General features: G+C 39.6%; 2 protein-coding genes across 2 annotated transcripts; both read right to left on the bottom strand.

Annotated features, from left to right (window-relative positions):
• Nucleotides 1–837: 837 nt before the first annotated feature.
• LOC113741433 (uncharacterized) lies at nt 838–14760 on the bottom strand. Its single transcript, XM_072046932.1, has 4 exons — nt 14502–14760; nt 4809–7801; nt 4460–4714; nt 838–954 (listed from the first exon to the last, which is right to left on the bottom strand). The coding sequence occupies exons 1-4, from the start codon at nt 14758–14760 to the stop codon at nt 838–840; spliced, it is 3624 nt and encodes a 1207-aa protein (XP_071903033.1).
• Nucleotides 14761–17213: 2453 nt separating this feature from the next.
• Nucleotides 17214–18446, bottom strand: LOC140005844 (uncharacterized). Its single transcript, XM_072046924.1, has one exon. It carries the CDS (start codon nt 18444–18446, stop codon nt 17214–17216), a length of 1233 nt encoding a protein of 410 aa, XP_071903025.1.
• Nucleotides 18447–20899: the final 2453 nt, after the last annotated feature.

Raw genomic sequence — 20899 nt, 5'->3', positions numbered from 1 at the left:
GTTTTATACCACTTTCCACCAAATAGTCATCACAAACAAGATACTCAGTGCCTCTATTAGTTCTCAAAATTTTAATAAAGTAGCCACTCTACTTCTTTACATAATATTTGAACTTTTTAAGCACATCACATGCATCAGATTTATTTCTTAAAAAATTCACCCATGTCTTCCTACTGAAATCATCAATGAAGGTAATAAAATACTTACTACCACCATTGGAAGGAACTTCAACTAAGCATAAATCTGAATGAATCAGTTCAAGCGGTCGATGGGCTCTCCAAGCCTTGCCTTTTGGAAAAGGATCCCTGTGTTTCTTTTCCAAAATACAAGACTCACACTTGTTATCAAGAAACTCAACAGAAAGCAACCCAATAACTAATTTCTTTCTTTCAAGAAATTTCAAACTCCCAAAATTCAAATGCCTAAAACTCATATGCCATAACCAAGAATCATCACAAGTCATGGAATTACAATAAGGTAAATCACCACAGTTAAGAGAAAGAGGTCACAAACGACTACGGTTCATTTTTATCATGGCAATTAATCCCAATTTCTCATCACTTATGGTGCCATCACCATATTTAAGATGCAGATCTTAACTTTTCTCAGATAGTTGTCCCAAACTCAACAAATTATGATATAAACTTGGCACATAGAAAACATCAGAAATATAATTTGAAAACCCATCTTGCAAGATAATTCTAATTTTTCTTTTTCCAAGGATAGGTACTTTTTCCTTGTTTCCAAATCTCACAGATGTATGAAAAGATTCATCCAGGTCAGAAAACATCTCCTTTTTTTACCACACATATGATTACTACAACCAGAATCAATAAACTAATCATTCTTCATAGACTCTTCAGATGTAGAACTACAAAACAGCAAGGTCTTCTCTCTATCACTACTATTTTCAGCCACTTTAGCATGCATCTCTTTATTGGACCAACATTCATTCTGATAATGATCAATTTTATCACAATTATAACATTGGACATTAGATCTATCACGCATTTGAAAATTATTTCTTTGACTTTGCTGTGATTGTTTTTCTGATCCCTATTAGAATTATTTCTGGGTTGGTAAGATTAATTACCTCTTCCACGACCACGAAAGTTACCTTTGCCTCCACGTCCTCTACCTCTGAAGTTCTAGCCCTTTTGATTTGTGTCCATATGATTCACTTCCTCTTTTCCTTTTGGGTGATCCACTTTGGCTTGTAACACTTTCTCTTTTGTATCCAATGGCTACTGATTCAGGGACATCTCATAAGTCAGCAATTCACCTTCCAATTCAGCAAGTGACAAATTGTCAAGGTCCTTTGTGGCTTCAAGGACCGTCTTCTTGGTGTGAAATTTGGTAGTTAGAGATCTCAGAACTTTTTCAACAACTCTAACCTCTTCCAAATTCTCACCATTGGACTCCATATCATTGACAATTTCTTTAATTGTACCAATAAAATATTTAATTGACTCCGTGGATTTCATCTAGGCCAACTCAAATTGTCTCCTAAGTTCTTGCAATTTTATTTTTCTCACGTTAGCAGCACCTCGATTTGAGTTCACTAAAATTGTCCAAACCTCTTTTGCCGACTTTGCATGCATAAATTTTTTTGCAACATGCAACTGGACTTGAGTGTTAAGATAGTACATTGCCTGGCAATTCAACTGTCTATTTCTCTCTAATTTTTTAACTGCATCGCTTGATACTTCTATACCTATTACCGATTCCGTATATCCTATCTCGACAATATTTTGGAAAAAATTCTTCATCATCGACCTCCAAGCCTCAAAATCGTTTTTACCATCGAAGATAAAAAATGTGACAATTGTGCAAATAATTTGGATCCATATTTTAATTTCTCAGGACCTCAAGCAAAGCTCTGATGCCACTTTGTAGGAATCTAACCCACAGGATAAAACAAATCAAGACAAATCTCAAAGTCAAAGAAATAAGTATGATAGCGGAAACGAAAATCGCAGGAAAAAGCAACGACAAGAGACGGAAACAAGCAGAGCTCTAGGAGGCACCAATCAATCTTATTCTTCTCAATTCACGGTGTGCTAAACAACACTACCAGTAGTGGTATATATAGATCAGCTAGTTTCCTAAAACTTAGCTTCGGAACCACAAAGGGAATCTTTTATACAATTGGACTAGGACTTAAAAACACAACCGACATAACTAAGAAACCAACTGTAACTAAGAAACCAGAACCAACCGCATAGGAATTAACAAAGAATAATAATCTTGATTTAACTCCAACAAAAAAAATCAAAATTTTAAAACTTGATGATAAAATAAGATGAAATAATCAAATGAAAGTAGACTATGTATAATAGTGAAATAATAATCAAACAAATACTTGCTCTATCTACTAGTGTAGGCAAGCATATTTCGATATTTGAATTGGGTAAATTAAATTTAATTTAATGAAATATGTTTGAATAAAAGAAAAAAATGTAACTTTGGTCTCTAAAGTTTGGCATAGGAGGGATTTTAGTTCTCGAAATTTGAATCAAAGTAAATCTCATTTCCAATGTTTCAAATTTGAAGCATATTTAGGATAATTGATTGATTCTTTTGAATTTTATGGGAATGTAGTGATGTGACCTTTACCTAAAATTAAAAATAGTCATGATACTAAGATTAATCACTCAAATAACATCATAACCACATGCATGTAACCTAAAAAAAAAGAGAAATTATAAAAACCATAAAGATATACATTCGAGTATTCCAAAATTAATTTCGATTGATATCGTTTCTTTCTCCCGCCTTCTTTAGAAGAAAATCTAAAACCAAAATTTCTGGCACAGGTCACGTAATCTCACGTAACTCTATCTTAGCGGGAATTGAAAACATTACTATAGTCTTAAACAAGTTGGATACAGAAATATTAGGGACCCGATTTGTTTCGCCTGAAACTTTAATTTGGGGGCTAGAATAGTTCCTATGGCAAATTTTGGGAATCAAAACTGCATTTTTTCCTTTGTATAAATAAGTGGTTTTTCGAAATTAGTTATTTGAATGAATAATGCTATTCTCTTAAATTTGCACAGTGGTGACAAATGAAGGATGTGAGAAATTAGGCCTTGTTTGGATTGCATTTTTTTTGCAGAGAAAGTTTTCAAGTTTCTCTGAGAATATTTCTTATGTATTTTCCAATCACTTTTTTATTTCACAGATTCACATCCTACGTAAAGCGTTACAGTAATTTTTCTTCAAAAACTCAACAAAAAAATACAATCCAAATGAGCTGAGGAAAAATTTAGTTATGATTTGACTAGTATCCTGGTTACAATGCCGTTATGCAGATAAAGATGTTCAATATGAAATAAAGAATTGAAGAAGTTAGACAATGTGGAATTGTGAATTTAGTGACGAATGGGGTAGTATTGTACAACCAAAATGATGTCAACAAAAATTTGATTCAATATTATAGTTTTATTTTGAATATTCTCTTCTTTTTTGTTGTATTTTAGAGTCCTTAGCATTAATGTTTATCACAATATTAACCACTTTTGTATGTTAATATTGAAACAATTTTACTATATGAGAGATATCTAAAACTAATTGGTTACTTAGGAAGGTAATGTGAAGGGAAATATCAAGAAATAAGGGTATTTTCCAACATTCAAGGGGACAGAGGCAGCTAAAATATCACATCTCTTTAAACAACTTTTTAAGCCCTTGTAGTCTGTACCTTTCCTTGCATCTAATTTCGTATTTGCACAACCTCTACCTTCGACTTGAATGTTCCTTTACTTTAAAAAAAAAATCTTGGATGTTGAATGACTAGTTTAAAATAAGTGCTTTCCAAATAAATCATTTCATCTCAAACGCCATGAGCTCTCCAACACTGATGCTACAAGTTTATCTCCCTTCTGAAAGGTATTTATTTATTTTTTTTGGTCACACTTCCACTTCAAGTTAATTTTGTCTAGAATTTATATAACAAGCATTTCTTGATTAATATTATGAGCGATCTCTAGAAATTCAGATGCAACTAATTTCCATTGAAAGATAGCCTGGAGGTTTTAACTTCTGGAACATAGCATAGAATTGCTATACTGTTTCTAGGAATAATTAATCTAATTTATTTCATTACATATCAATGAAAGAATCGATGTAACTAATTTTGATCATTTGATGCATAGTTTCTAGGCCAATTAATGTCAAGACTAGTTTTAAAACAACAAGGACAAAAAATATTACAAATGAACTAGTAATTATTGTCATGTGCGACGCACGTGCTCTTAAATTAGTACATGTTAGAAGACTATACTTTCTTGTTTTTTTTTAATTAATATTTTATTAATCATAAACTGAGAACAAAACCGAGGTTCGAGCAGATGCCCTAACCCCTAAAAGAAAATCGAAAGTTACAAAAATTCTGCATATCCAAAGCCAAAAGTCCCCTAATACGAGTCGGTAACTGAGAGCCCTTAGTGAAAATAACTTGAGCGCCTGACAAGGCCCCATATGCTGCTAGCGAATCCGCCACTGTATTCCCTTCCCGGTAGCAATGGAAGAAACAGTGAGAACTTGACTCACCCATCCAAATAGCACGAACAATAGGCCGAATCCTTGCGGGAACTCCCCATTCCTTCCTTAAACACTTAATCAGAGCCAGACAGTCAGATTCAACAATTAGCTGAGGGACCCCTACTTGGCGGCCCAGTTGCAGCCCCAAAAGGAGAGCACGAGCCTCCGCCTGCAAAGAGTCCAACCCGCCAAATGAATCCGCAAAAGCTACAATAAACCTCCCACACGAATCCCTAATCACCCCCACTCCCACTACCACGCACCGTGGCACACCCGTCAGTGTTTAACTTGTAGCAGCCCGTCGGAGGGAAAGCCCACCTGACAATCGTTGCAGTTAAAACCCTCCGAACCCCAGACAGAGCCTGAAGAAGTTCCTCCCATTGCCAAGGCACCATAATACCCGGAAAATGGGCTCTGACTAGCATTCTTACCTCTTGTATGATAAAAGCACGGACCTGCGAAACAGAAAACTTGCGACCCTCGAACTGGGACAAATTCCTCGCCCGCCATAGAAACCATAATATCAGAATTGGGAGAATCCGCATTAACCAGCGTAAAGCCTTACCTTTCACAGGGCGTAACCACCAAGCGGCGCACCGGGAGCGAACCGTGGCCGCTGATGTCGATAGACCAAGAGAATTCTCAAAAAACACCCATGTCGCAGAAGCTAACTGTCCAGCTGAAAAAACATGTTCCATTGTCTCAACCTGGCCAAGCACACAGCAGTGATATTTAGAAGGACCATGAATGTGATACTTTTCGAGAACATCATCCAGCGGCAGCTGGCCATTTTGTAATCGCCACATAAAGAAAGACAATTTACGCGGGATAAAGGAATGCCAAACAAAAGAGAAAGTCCAGGAGCGAGCCCTAGCCGGGCGAGCAAGTTGATATGCCGACCTAGTGGAGAAAACTCCCGAAGGATCCCGCCGCCAAACCAGGGTATCCGGATCCAACCCAAAACAGAAGAAAGACCCCTGAGCGGCGTCCCAAATCGCTGCGGGCACCGAGGCCAAAGCCGAAAAATCCCATCTCCCTTCTCGTACAAAATCCAAGACCTTCACATCTGACGCCGCTTCCGGGAACCGCCACGCCAAAGGGCCTAGCCCACTCCAATTATCCCACCAGAAAGCCACCTCCTCTCTCGAAAGATCCCACTGCAACCAAAGCTCCATGGTTGTACGGACACTCAGCATACGTTTACACGTAGCAGACAATTGAACAGAAAACGGGCCTTGATTAGGATGCAGAGGCCCAAAATACCTAGCCCTCATGAACTGCGCCCAGAGCGATTGACCATGTCGAAACATCCACCAAAGTTTACAGGAAAAAGCCTCCACAATCGTCTGAAGTGACCGAAAACCAACCCCTCCTTCCTCCACCGGAAAACATAAGTTCGCCCATTTCGACCAGTGGCGCTTAGCTCCAAACTCCGACTCACCCCAAAAAAACCTCGCCAAAATCCGCTCTAGATCAGAAATCACCCCCTTGGGCGGCTCTATAACCGCTAGAATATGAATAGGCATAGACGACAGTACATGCTTAATCAATATAGCTCGAGCACTCATAGATAACCACCGACCATGCCAGGAGGCAATCCGTTGGGAAACCTTAGACAGCAAATTAGAAAACAAAGCTTTCACTCGTCTCCCCTCGAACAACGGGCATCCCAAGTACGTGACTGGTAAAGATCTAGAACAGAAACCAGTAACATGTGCAATTATCCTCCTGCGAGCCACCGAAGTCTTCTTGCCAACCAAAAAACAACTCTTCGCCACGTTCACCAGCTGCCCTGACACCTCCTGATACCCCTGGAGCACCTCCCTGACACACTCCAAGGAACGCTTACCACCATTGCAGAAAACGATGATGTCGTCAGCATAGGCCAGATGTGTCAGCGGCGGAGAGCCCCGCGACACCAAGAATGGGACAAACCTTGAGGCTCGAGGTAGCTCATTCAATCGCCTAGATAAAACCTCCGCTGCAATAATAAAAAGAGCCGGGGATAAAGGGTCCCCTTGACGTAACCCACGAGAGGATTGGAAGTATCCGCAAGGCTTCCCATTAACCAATACCGAAAAATGACACGACGAAATCAGCCTCCACACCATGTCAAGCCATTGCTCCCCGAATCCAAACCGTCTCATTACTTGGATTAGGAAATTCCAAGATACCCGGTCATACGCCTTGGCCATGTCCAGTTTGAGTGCAACATTAGATCCCCGCACCTTCTTCCCTAAAGCCGAACACATCTCTAAAGCCAGCAAAATATTATCCGAGATCTGCCGACCCTTAACGAAGCCACTCTGTTGCGGTGAAATAATCTTTGGCAGCACACTTTCCAAACGGCTAGCTAATAGCTTGGAAATGATCTTATTGACAAAATTGCACAGGCTAATTGGGCGAAAATCTGAGAAAGAGGCAGCCCCGGGGACCTTGGGAATCAAAGCCAACCAAGTAGACGTATACCCCCAGGGCAGCTCCGCTCCTGCAAAAAAATCACAAACCGCCCTGACAATATCCCCCTTCACTATCTCCCAACACGTCGTGAAAAAAGACCCCTTGAAGCCATCTGGACCCGAACTACTCTCACCATCCATCTGGAAAACAACTGACCTAATTTCCTCCTCTGTGGGGAACTGTTGAAGACTCACATTATCCTGTGCCGTAATAATCGACGGGATCACACTTAGTTGAGAGGGATCCACCTGCCCCCGGTCAGGCTGTGACAAGACGCCCTCAAAGAAAGCAACCGCCAAATCCTCAATCCTGCCAGCCTCCTCCGTCCAAACCCCATCACCATCTTTCACCCGATGTATACACGAGCGGGCCCTCCGCTGCTTCACCTGAGCATGGAAAAACTTAGAATTGGCATCCCCCTCCCGAAGCCACCGCAGACATGCCTTTTGACGCCAAAAAGCCGCCTCCGTAAGCAACGATTGCTTGAGTTCACCCTGAGCCTGTACTAGCTGATATGTCCCCTCCTCCGAGGGACCCTCCTCTAACGAGCATTCCAGCTCCGAGACCTTAGCCTCATGGTCCCGCACACGATCAAATATATTCCCAAAAACCTCTTTATTCCATCTGCGCAATGCCTGCTTTACCGCTTTTAACTTTCTGAGGAGGACTTGAATCGGCCGCCCCTCACACTCCCCCTCCCATGCCTGCCTTACCACACTCTGGAAATCAGGATGTGACCTCCAAACATCAAGGAATCGGAAACTAGTAGGAACCCCACCCACCTCCTTAGAACAGACTAACAAAGGAGAGTGATCTGAAGCAACCCTACACAAATGGGCGACCGATGTGGTGACCGCTAGGTTCAACCACTCCTGGTTAACAAACGCCCTGTCTAAGCGCTTCCAAACCTTGGCTCTGCCCCAACGGTTATTACACCAGACTATACTTTCTTGTTGTAAACATGTAATCAATAATAAATATCTTACCACATTCATGTGCAATTATAGGAGAAAAATTATAAACAAACATGCGAAAATCATTTGAACTCCTTTTATGAATAGCTGCAATAAGCAAGATTCTTACCTAAGTTCCCTTGCAGTCATCACCAATGCACAATAGTCCACTGCCCTTGTGTACTCCATAAAGACGTGCTTTTCCTGACTTAATTACACCTTAAAAAGTTCAACAAGTCTTTTGGTTGATGCCATGAATGAGCTTTTCTGAATTGGTGCCCAGAATGTGTGGCTTCTTGAAAATTTGAGGTTAGTGGTGAGAGGAAATTAAGAAGGATTCTAGAGCAGGACCAGTTAAGAATGAAGTAGCTGTGATTACTTAATAAAGGCAGATGCTTTTAACAATTTTATGGTACCATCTAATAGAATGTTTGCATTGATGTACTAGAGAATGACACTTTTCTAGTCTTTGGCTTTACAAAAGATAGATAATTGGGCATTTGCAACATAAAAAAAAGTGAAATATTAAAGGGAAAATCGTCCAAAACGTCCCTCACATTTTGTAAAATAACTTTTTTCGTCCCTCACTTTTAAAAGTGTAATTTTATGTCCCTTACATATTCACATCGGTCAAATTTAGTCCCTAACTAGATTTCCGATCTTTTTTTGGCCGGAATCCATCACGTGCAAGGCACGTGATCATTTTTTAAGGGTAAATTTGTCAAATTATATTTTACATAATCTGATTTATAGTCCTCCACATTTTATAAAACAAATTTTTTCGTCCCTCACATTTTATAAAATGATTTTTTTCATCCCTCACATTTCACAAAATGAATTTCTCCATCCCTCATATTTCAAAAAATGAAATTTTTATTTCTCACTAATTATGTGTGTTAATACATTTTTTTAAATACTTGTATATGTTTATTTGATTTTGTTTAATAATAATAGCATAAACACATGTATGTAATTGGGTCCAGCTTGTGGGCTATCTTCTCTTTTTGTATGATTATGACTAATATTTACCAATATAACCTTAATTTGCATATTTTTATTGTATTTTGACCGAAGATAGTTTTATTGGCCAACTTGACAATGAATGCAAGATTATTTACTAGCTAATACCAGATGAAATCAAATGATCATGTATAATATATGGTATTCGTATTGTTAAGTGAAATCAAATAGACACATATATATTTATGCTATTCGTATTATTAAGCAAAATCAAATAGACATATACATGTGTTTAAAAAAAATGTATTCACACATTTTTTTTTAGGATTTCCCTCACACACATAATTAGTGAGAGATGGAAATATTCATTTTTTGAAATGTGAGGAATGGAGAAATTCATTTTATAAAATGTGAGGGACGAAAAAATTTGTTTTATAAAATGTGGAGGACTATAAATCAGATTATGTAAAATATAATTTGACAAATTTACCCTTAAAAAATGATCACGTGCCTTGCACGTGATGGATTCCGGCCAAAAAATGATCGGAAATCTAGTTAGGGACTAAATTTGACCGATGTGAATATGTAAGGGACATAAAATTACACTTTTAAAAGTGAGGGACGAAAAAAGTTATTTTACAAAATGTGAGGGACGTTTTGGACGATTTTCCCTTTATATTATACACGAGGAAGAACAGTAGTGTTTCTAGTCATCTCTTGGGGATGTTGTCTTCCTTTGATAAGATAAGTTTCTTAAAGTGTACACAAAAGGTATCATTTTCCTGCTTTTGATTTACTTCTTCAATGTTCAGCTTCTTAAAGTGTGCACATTTGTCATCAAACGAGAAACTCTGGTACAATTTTTATACATCAATTAAATTTGAAAATCCCATGCCGGCAAAACATGGTATAAGACATGCATGTGAAATGAATTTTGAATCCATAAAAGGCACGAAACAATGAAATGAACTCCCTGCTAGAACCCATAAATATGAGCTGATGCAACGGGATCAACATGCAACCAAACCAGAAATAGACACACTGAAACAACAATCAATCAACTTAAAAAGTAGGACCAATCAGAAGCTCCAATTTTTAATAGTCTATGCTGCAAAAACAGACTATATATAATACGTGGCAGCAAAAGTCATTTAAAACACGAGAAAAGAGAGGGAGGAATACAGATAATGAGAAGTAATAGTTACTGAAAGCACAAGAAGAACAAGAACGATAGCAATGGAGTGAAGAGGGTTTTCCCGTTTTGGTTCCGATGCCTAAGTTAGTCTGCAAAGTGTTTGGGAGCTTGGTATTAGAGAAATTTGAGGTTATCTGGTTACCCGAGTTATGAGGAGAAGTGGGATATTTATACCAAATGGGGAGCTATTGTCCATTGGGGTGCGTTCTCCTTGGATGATCTTGTAGAATATTTTAGTTATTACCCTACTGTGTTACATTAGATCAAATAATATCAATTATGTCACTTTTATCTTCGGATCCACTTTTGATAATTCTTCTTAGGCCCGTGGTCTAGACAACTCGAGCATTGAGTCGAAGAGACCAAGGTTCATCCTGAGGTCACGGCTCAGGTACCAGACATACAAATAAAGAATGCTGATCAGCTAAGTTATGTCAAAAACTATAAACTAAACGCAAAAAAGGAAAGCGGACTCAAATGACATATTAGATTTGCATAGCAAGAGGAGCAGCTCCAAAGAAATTGAGCAGAGCAGCTACAGTTCAGACCTATGAAAAAGTTCAAAGTTTTTCTATCTTAAAAACATTGAGAGAATTCATGTAAAAAGGAGATGCATGCCAAAAATGACGTGACAATTTTTCCTCCCTGACAACTGTGCATACAAGGAGTTCCACGGGAAGGTGAAGTCGGCAAACTCCCGAAGCCCCTACAAAATGAAAGAGAAAAGTGGGGGCTTTCCCCTCATTTTATCTCTGATGCTTAAGTCAGATAGGAGCTTGGCAAATAGTAGGCGAAAAGTTCTAGAAGGGTTTTTTCATTACCCATTTCTCATTCATATGAAGTTATTTATAGCAATCTAGGAGAGAGGGATTCTTGTGTTTTGAACTGCTTTTATGGGGTAGAGTTTGGTTATAGTTCGGCCACAGGTCCTGTACACATACAAGGTCGGTCCTCTAAAGCCTGCCTTTATGTCAGAATATCACGTCAATTATTCTTTGTCTTCTCCGTGAATGTCTCGTGAGACCTTCCGAGCTCCAAGAATTTGTGTCCATACACTGTAAAGACCTCAAGGAATGAAGGAATCCGAGGAGCAGGTCCTTGATCCCTCAACAACAAAAAGCAAAGGGAAAGATTAAAGGCACTTATTAGCAAACTGTAAGATGTAATGATGGGTGCAGAAACTACGTGAGTCTATCCAAAGAAAGCTGGCATGACCAAAATACCACCACAAAAGCCTTGGAAAATGATTCTAACGCCCTCCAAAGTACAGTGAATCACAGTTTGATGGGTTCATTGTTCATTCGGCCCTTAGCGACTTTTGTTTACTTCCATCCCATGTAAGACATGGGAGCAACAGTAGTTTTGATGTTTTCTTGAAAGGTCCCTGCATTGTTCTAAACTATTTCTCTAGTGTCATGGCATAGTTGCATGCTATCTATCAATCATAGGCAAGTTTGATGATGGTCAATTGATAGGTATTGTTAATTTACTGTCAGGGCTTTAATTAGCTTCTAGAATTTAAAATCACTATGCATTTTTAGGACATTATTAATATAATTAATTAAGCATCAAAAGAATTTATGTAACTAATGTTAATCATTTGATGTACAATCGCTTGGTAAATTAGTTCCAACTACAGATTTTAAGTCAACAACTAGAAATAAATACTGCAGATTAGTAATGCCAAGTGCGATACATATGTTCTTAAACTAATAGATTTTGTCTGATTCTCATTGAAGTCATTACCAAAGCACAACAATATTGCACTATTAACTATCACGACAGAGATGGTTGGTGTGGAAAAAGACTAGGATTGCTGAATCACTCGTGTGTGATGAGCAGGCAATTCATTCATGGATCATCTAGTGAAGGTTGGGTTAATACAATCTGCTAGATTAGTTGTTTTAGGGATGCCCCTCATGCACTTTGTTGGCTATTCGTCTACGATGCATTGGGAGTTTCATATCTCTAAGCAGTTGCTATTGAATGGCATTAGACACTTCGTTCTTACCAAAGAAGTGTAAAACAGAGAGAAATGGTTCATCCAGATACAAACATTGAAGATTATGAAAGGTTCGATCAGGCACATCATATATGATCTAAGCAATCTACAAGATCTCTCTCTCTCTCTCTCTCTCTCTCTCTCTCAACTCTATGGTGCCTGCAAAAATCTGCAATAAACAAGAAAGTAGTACTATATAATTATATTTAGATATGTATAGATTTTCATATTTTTATCTCTTAGATATGTTTATAAATGCAGATGTATGCCTTTGTGATCATAACACTAGGGTGTTGAACTCTTTACAAGATTTGTGTGAATTCGATTATTCTTTTTCTTTTTTTATAAAAAGAATGACTATAGAATTGTCTAAATCATACCAAGTTGGATTGAATGCATTGAACTCAATATAAATAATATTTCTTTGGTAAAAAGCACTATATGTATTTGGAAAAAAAACCCTACAAAAGTTGTGATACTTCTCACTCATTTATTGTATTTTAATAACACTAAAGTACTGCTTAGCCAATCGAATCTAATGTTATTCTGATTCCTTTATCATTATATTTTACGTGCATCCATCCTCTAATGTGGTCTATAACATTCACACCATTTTCTTAGAAGTTAGATGAATATAGAGTAACAATTGAAATTTGTAAAGCTCTTCCACTGCTATGTTCCTTCTAGTTGATATCGCCTGCTCAAGTGTCAACAAAAGAATTCATGCCAACTACTTTTGATATTTGGTTTCCCCATTTTTTGGTAAATTCATGTCAAGATTAATTTTTAAAACAACAACTAAAAATAATATTGCAGATGGATAATGCTGCGTGCGTGCGTGCGACACACGTGGCCTCACACCATTGATTTTTAAAATAGTAAATTTGCTTGCTGCAATTACTCATAAATATCTACCAAATTCATGTGGAATTACAAAAGAAAAGTACTAAAGAAACATTTAAGAATCATTTGATTTTCATCTAAACACCGCTAATAAGCAAGACTTATATCCGAGTCCCATTTACTATCATCACCAAAGCACAATTCTCCACAGCCCTTAATCATTCCACCAAAACATATTTTCCCCAATTTATGCGCTTAAAAGTTCAACAAGGAACAAACAAAAGTAATTTATTTGTGTCTGGAGTCAAAATGGAACTCCTCCAATAGGAGCAATTATAGTATTGGTGTATTTTTCTTGAATGGTCTATATGATGTTTTCAACTTCTAGTCTAGTATTATGTGACTGTAAGCAAATTTTAAATCTTAGACAATTTTGATGATAGTCTCGGTCATGCCAAACTAGTCATGACATTATTGTGTATTAGCTGCTGATTTGTGCCTGATTCCTTCTTCATTTTCATCAATCAGGCTTCAGCTCCTAAACAACTTATGCATAACAATACATACGACCTAAATCATTCCACAGGCATGGAACTTAACCAATTCATAGAGATTTGCAATAGCCTTTTGAAAATTCGAATTAAATTACGTTACAGAAATCGGCATTTAGACATGCTTTCCATATGGCCAAAGTAAACACCATTCGTGTCAGTTAGTAGAAACATCAAATGAAGCACTATCTGCTGCATAATTTGACCTCGCAATCAATTAATCAAAGTCAATGGACCGTCACGATTTAAAAGATTCAGTTGTACATAATTATGTTTAGATATGTATGGATTTTTTTCCATATATTTATATCTCTTACATATGTTCTGACAAAAAAAAAAAAATCTCTAACATATGTTTATATATGCATGGGTGTTCCTTTGTTATCATAACACTAGGGGCATTGCCCTCCCTCTTAAGACTTGTGAGAATTCGATTATTCTTCTTACAGAAAAAATGACATAGGAATGTATAAAACTTACCAAGTTGGATTGAATGCACTGAACTCAATGTAAGTAATATAAATATTTTTCTTTGGTAAAAAGCACTATATCTACTTGAAAAAAAATTAAACTTACAAATGTTGTCTTCTCAATCAATGGCTATATCTTGATAACACTAAACTACTTTTTTTTTTTTTAATTATTTTATAAAAATTTCGGCAGAGTTTCCCCTTATAAAAGGACGAAACTCCCTGCCATCAAACCACAATTTGACAATAAAAATACAATATAGCGAAGGATTAAGCACTTAAAATATGATACTAAGATTAAATCTTCCGTTGTCCATATTAGGATGTCTTCCAGTGAATCTGAATGTTGATCCTTGAAGCTCAGCGGTTAATCTTGTTACTTTCACCTGCATTGGTCTTTTTTGCCTCTTATTCCCATTCATGCCAGATACCGTGTACGAAACGTAGGAAGTCCTAATCGATCTAATCTAATAGCCCCCCTGACCAATTGTGGTAAATCTGAAAATGTATTAAACACATGACCTGCGCAAGCATCAGCACCAAAATTTGCCAGATGATCTGCCGGTGTGTTTGCTTCTCTGTAGCAGTGTGTGATGGATTGGAAAGACTGCTTGAATATCATCAACTCATCCAGATCTCTCTGTAGACGCCACGGACACTCACTAGTCCCTTGAACAATCTGAACCAGGGTGAGAGAATCTGCCTCTAAGTGTAACTCCAAGTACCCTTGAATCACACAATGTCTAACTCCCCATAACAACGCTCGAAGTTCTGCTTGCATGCTAGATATCACTCCGAAGGGCTCCGCGTATCCAAATACAAAATTTCCTCGACTGTCTCGTACAAGTCCACCCCCCCACTCCTTCCTGGGTTTCCCCGAGAGCATCCATCTGAGTTCAACTTATAACCTCCACACGGAGTTATCCAATAAACTGGCTTAATAATCATCCGCCTTTGATGATTACCCAACTCGAGAAGTAACCCTTCCCATGTAGGAGCAGAACACTGCACCCCCGGGAACCGTGATTGAAGAAAATCATGAAGAAGCTGAACAATCCAAGTAACCGTATCCCTTATCCTCATCTTCCGATCTTCAAACACCCCTTCATTCCTTCTTTTCCACAAAACCCAGCATACTACCGAAGGAAGTATATTTTGTAAAAATTTTACACGGTCATTAGTTCCCCTCCTTACCCAACAAGACCACACCATGTGACGTGTCGTATGCACCCCACTAAATTCACCAGCAGTACTCTCGAAGTGACTCCAGACCGATCGTGCCCCTTCTCCTGAGCAAAATACATGATTCAAGTCCTCCTCATGAGGGTTCTGACAACAGAAGCATTTAGATGGGACATAGACCCCAAACCTCTGTAATCGATCCATAAGAGGGAGCCTCCCCTGTAGTAGTCGTAACATAAAAAAAGAGATCTTGACTGGAAGGCCTTGCTGCCATATCCGGGCAAAAAGCCAAGAGGTGTCATTGGAATGACTGATCAATGAGTAAGCCGATGCAGTGGAAAAAACACCCGAGTTCGTCAATGCCCACACCATTCTGTCATTGCCCCTACCGGAAGGAGGATCAAGCTCCAGAACCTGCCTAACCAGTTCTCCATCTAAGAATTTATGGAGCATGCCCACATTCCAGACCCGTCGATCTACAAAATCCACCACGGAATGATCATGGAAGATATCCACCTTGTTGCAAAGCGCTCCTGACCCCATCCAATTGTCATGCCAAAAATCCAAAGCACCCTCACGGACTATCCAAGTAATATTCTCCTCCCCAAAACGCTGCATTGTGACCATCCTCCTCCAAGCCTGGGATCCCCGATGACCAATATCAGCCAGACAAGGGTGCTGCCCTGAACAATACTTTTGGAGCATAAACTTTGCCCATAATGATTGCTGTTGCCGGAATTTCCACCAGAGTTTAATGGAAAATGAGTCGTAGACCTGCTTCAACCCCCGCAGGCCTACACCCCCTTCATCCTTCGGCCGACACAGATCTGCCCAACTGAACCAATGGTACTTGTTCCCCAAATTCAAGGATCCCCACAAGAACTTGGCAAACAATTTCTCTAAGGCCATCAACATCCCTTTTGGAGGGGACGCGGCTGCCAGCAAATGAATTGGCATAGAGGCTAACACGCTCTGAATCAATACCACCCTGCCCCCTGACGATAAAATCTGGTTCTTCCAAGACAAAATGCGATTCGCCACCGCATTATATGTATCCGTATAGTAAATCATCTTACTCCTTCCGGCATATAAGGGACAACCAAGGTACCGAATCGGAAATACTCTTCTATTATATCCCAATACCTGGTTAACAACCGCTATCCTCTGAGCTGGTGAGCGTGGATGAGTAAGGAAACAACTCTTCTGAGGGTTGAGCCGTTGACCTGATGCCTCACTATAATCTTCCAGAACTCGTTTGATCAAATGTAGGGATGACCTGCCGCCACTAGAAAAGATAATCACGTCATCGACGAATGCCAAATGCGTAATTATAGGACAATGAGGAGGCACTTTAAACGGAGTAAATCCTCTCTGTGTGGGTAGCTTGTTGAGGGCTCGAGACAACAACTCAACTCCAATAACGAATAAGGCTGGTGAAATGGGATCTCCTTGCCGTAAACCCCGTGAAGATTTGAAAAAGCCGTGTGAACCGCCATTTACAAGCACCGAGAACCAAACATTCGATATTAAGCGCCATATCATGTCTATCCAAGTTTCACTGAACCCGAAATACCGTAACACCTGTAGTAGAAAGGGCCATGAGACTCTATCATAAGCCTTCATCATATCTAACTTGATGACCACGTTGCCACCCCGATTTGATTTTTTAATATCCGCTACTAACTCTTGGGCTAACAAGAAATTATCTGTAATCTGCCTCCCTTGGACAAACCCACTTTGCTGTGGAGATATAATCCAGGGTAATATTATCGCCAATCTTGTCGATAATAGTTTGGAAATGATTTTGTTAGTGAAGTTACATAGACTGATTGGCCGAAATTGCTTGAAATCTTGGGGGTTCTCCACTTTGGGTAACAACACAATTGAAGTAGCAATGATACTCCTAGGTAGTTCAGCGCCGCAGAAAAAACTGATAACCGCACGGTATATATCCAAAGCCACTACCTCCCAAGCAAAGGTAAAGAATTTCCCTGTAAACCCGTCCGGCCCTGCTGTGCTCTCTCCGTCCATAGCAAAGACTATGTCTTTAACTTATGTAAGAGATGGAATGTCCGTTAACCGTGAGTTTTCTTGGTCCGTTATCAATTTCGGTATGATCTGCAGACCAGTAAAGCAAGGAAGGCCCCCCTCTGCTGTGAAAAGCTCCTTAAAGAAACCCACTGCTGCTTCCCCAATCTGGCATTCCTCATCGATCCACTCTCCAGCGGTATCTTTGATCCGATGAATTACTGCCCTATGCCTCCTTTCCGTGACCAAGGAATGAAAATATTTGGTGTTCCTATCTCCGTCCGAGAGCCACCTTACCCGCGCCTTTTGTCTCCAAAAACCCTCCTCAACTATAAGCGCTCGGCGTAACCGAGCCCGAGCATGATGTAACTCGCTCCGCCGTTGCTCAGTAGGATCCAGGTCGTATGCTGTTTCAGCCTCTGTTACCATACGTTCGGCATCACGTGCTCCCTGAAAAATATCCCCAAATGTCGTTCTAGACCATTGCTTGAGGGCATTTTTAATATTCCTCAACTTCAAGGCCAATACTTGCAAAGGAGAACCATTGACTGGTTGAGCCCAACAATCCTTGATAACCCCCAGTAAACCAGGATGAGTAGTCCAGATGTTTAAGAAACGGAACGGCTTGGGTTTGTTATCTAGTTTCGTATCCACCGACAAAAGTAATGGAGCATGATCCGACGGGTCACGTCCTAAATGTTGCACCATGATTTGGTATGGAAGCTCTAAAGCACGCCCGCATAGAAGTAAGCGGTCCAGACGTTTCCATATCCGCGCCGTTCCCGAACGGTTATTACACCAGGTATATCTTGAACCAGAGAATCCCGCATCACAGACACCGGCCATCGTCATGAAATTCAAAAAATCTGATCCCTCTGACGGTCTAAATGGCAATCCACCCCTCTTCTCCTCGGTATTTATGACCACATTGAAATCTCCCATCAAAAACCAAGAGTTGAAGTCGGGTTTATCTCCCAAAAGTGCATTCCACAAAATTTCTCTTTCCTGCTCCGTACACTTCGCATGTATACAAGATAAAGTAATGAAGTCTTGAAAAATATGAGATTTAACTCTAATAGTTAGATGTTGGGGAGACTCCCCTGTAATCTGACACGTAAACAACGACCGGTAGAAAATCCAAACAGAACCCGAAAGATTGAACAAGCAACAATCCATCCCTAATTTAATTCTAATATTAGTGATTGACTCCACCCTCAATTTAGGTTCAACAACAACCACCAACTGAAGATCATACATTTTAATAAGTTTCCTTAATCGTCTTAAATTAGGAGCACGAGCTACCCCTCTTATATTCCAAAAAAGAAACTTAATCATCAGAAAGGACAGAAAAAGAATTTGATGAAGAACTAACCATGGAGCGTAGTGTTCTATCTGACGGGATACTAGCTCGGAGACCACGTGACACCGTCTCCAAATGCCCGGTCTGTAGTGATGACTTCTCCTGTCGGACAAGGTCCTTGCCCCTAGGAGAGAGGGAACCTACCCTTCTTTGAGACTCCTGTATGTCATCAATTTGTCCCTCAACAGAACACACTACCACCCTCGCGGGCAGCGCACTCCCTGCAATCTCAGAACCTTCCTCTCCTTTCTCATGTCCCAGCACCACCTCGATACCTTCGACAGCCACCGCCCCACATTCCTCCTCCGTTTTCCTCTCATGCTGTGCTGCTATAGTATCAGAGGACTGCTGCACCTGGTCCTCTTGCTCAGGCTCGTGAGATGTAACACCTGGTGACTGATCATGAGCAACTAACTCTTTGCTAGCCACAGCCCTATTAACTTCTCCCTTTGCCCCATCAATCGCTGCAGCATCTTGTAACAACCTTGCTGGGTTTTTTGTATTATCCTCCGAAGGCCCATCAGGCCCAGTAGTCTTGGCATGTTGACCAGAGGTTCCTCTCAATTCGGGCTTTAAAACATGACAAATCTCCACATCGTGACCTTGGCGGAAACAATGTGAGCAATACCTTGGAAGGTTCTCAACCACCAGCTCTTGCCAAAAACCAGTATGATTTCCATTGCCAATCCAAACCCGCGACGGAGTTGACCGCAACAAATCCATCTCAACACACACCCGTGCCACACTTGGTCTTGACACCGCAAGGGTAGCCGCATCAACCAACAAAGGGTTACCCACCATAGAAGCAATCTGGAAAATCACCTCCTTATTGAAAAAATGCAGTGGGAGCTTTGGTAATTGAAGCCACAGCGGAACCACCGACGACTCCCTATCAACATGGAAGTCTGTGGTCCATTTGAATACTCTCATGGGGAATGAAGCCACATACCAGATCCTCCTGAACCATACACGATGGAAATCAGCTTCATTGTTCAACTGAATTAACACATGTCTTGCGTCCAATAGGCCAATCATCGGGTTCTCACGTAAATCCAGCGATGCAAAGAATTTCCTCACCTCCTCCAACTTCGGTCTACCTCTAGAGAATTTCCCAATCAATGCAAAACGAAATGGACTAGCCAAAGCTTCAACCGCTGCCTGTGGGAAAATCAATGCAGGTTCTCCTTTGTGTGTAGCCTCCTGTGCCGCAAAGGATAGTGTTGGCTGCTGTGAGTTTTTCGTGAACAAATCAGAAAATGATTTGCGTTGAAATGTAGGGGGGCAGGCTGCCCTCCATCAGGTGGCCGTACGGCAGCCATGGACTGCCGCACCACTGCCCAAACTACTTCTTGTAAACCTTAGCACCAAATCCTTACCTTTAAAACTGGTAAGAATGTAGAAGTTTATAGAACCGGAGTGGACTTCACCTTTGGCTAGAAAACCAAATCCAGGTTAGCAAATCCAAAACTAGTTTTCTGTATAGGCATTATGACAAACATGTGGTCTACATGACTTAAGTTCCTCTGGTTCTTTGAAGCTAAGCTGATTGAAAAATCCAAAATTTTCCAACAATCTTTGTGTGAGTAATAACTCCAGAAAATTATGGGATGAATTCAATTGCTCATAATCAATCCAAGCGATCCTTTAATGTCCGTAGCCCCAAGATGTCCGTAGCCCCAAAGCGATCCCGCAGGAGTTTTCTTGATCTTCTGATGCTATCCGACGTCCTTGATCGGCTCTTCCACTAGCTAATTCGAAGTTTTTTCCCCAGGCAGGTCAAAGAAGAGGAAGTCGAATTCTAATATTATAGATTTTTTGGACGATTGAAGGGAGATGCCTTTTCTATACTAGTGGATTCGGTTCGAGTTTTCCTATTGAGACACTGGTATTCACTAAACTAAACTACTTATTAACCATCCAAATCTAACATTATTCTTGTTTCTTTATTGTTATAATTTAGGCGTATCCACCCGATAGTTTAGTTTATAATACTCGTTTAGTTTTCTTAAAAAGCTAGACGAATATAAAGTAATAATTTAAATTTGTGCATGTGTTTATGACTCAAAATTTGAAAATGGACATACTCCACTTTACACTCCCGAAATTGTATCATTTTTTCATTTTGCAGTCTATGTTTTAATTTTGAACTCTTTACACCCTAAACTCTTAATTTTGGATACTTTATATCCTAAATTATCAAGTTTGTCCTATTTAAATCCAATCAATGATAACTTTTTGCAAAATTAATGGCATAGGGAGCCCAATAAATCAATGATAATGTATTAAAGTAATCAAAGTATCATAGCAAAAATAAAACAATATATTATCGTTAATTTATATCATCTTTTAT

The sequence above is a fragment of the Coffea arabica genome, chromosome 1c, assembly GCF_036785885.1.
Source record: "Coffea arabica cultivar ET-39 chromosome 1c, Coffea Arabica ET-39 HiFi, whole genome shotgun sequence".
Lineage (NCBI taxonomy): Eukaryota > Viridiplantae > Streptophyta > Magnoliopsida > Gentianales > Rubiaceae > Coffea > Coffea arabica.
This window is presented reverse-complemented; position numbering and strand designations above follow the sequence as displayed.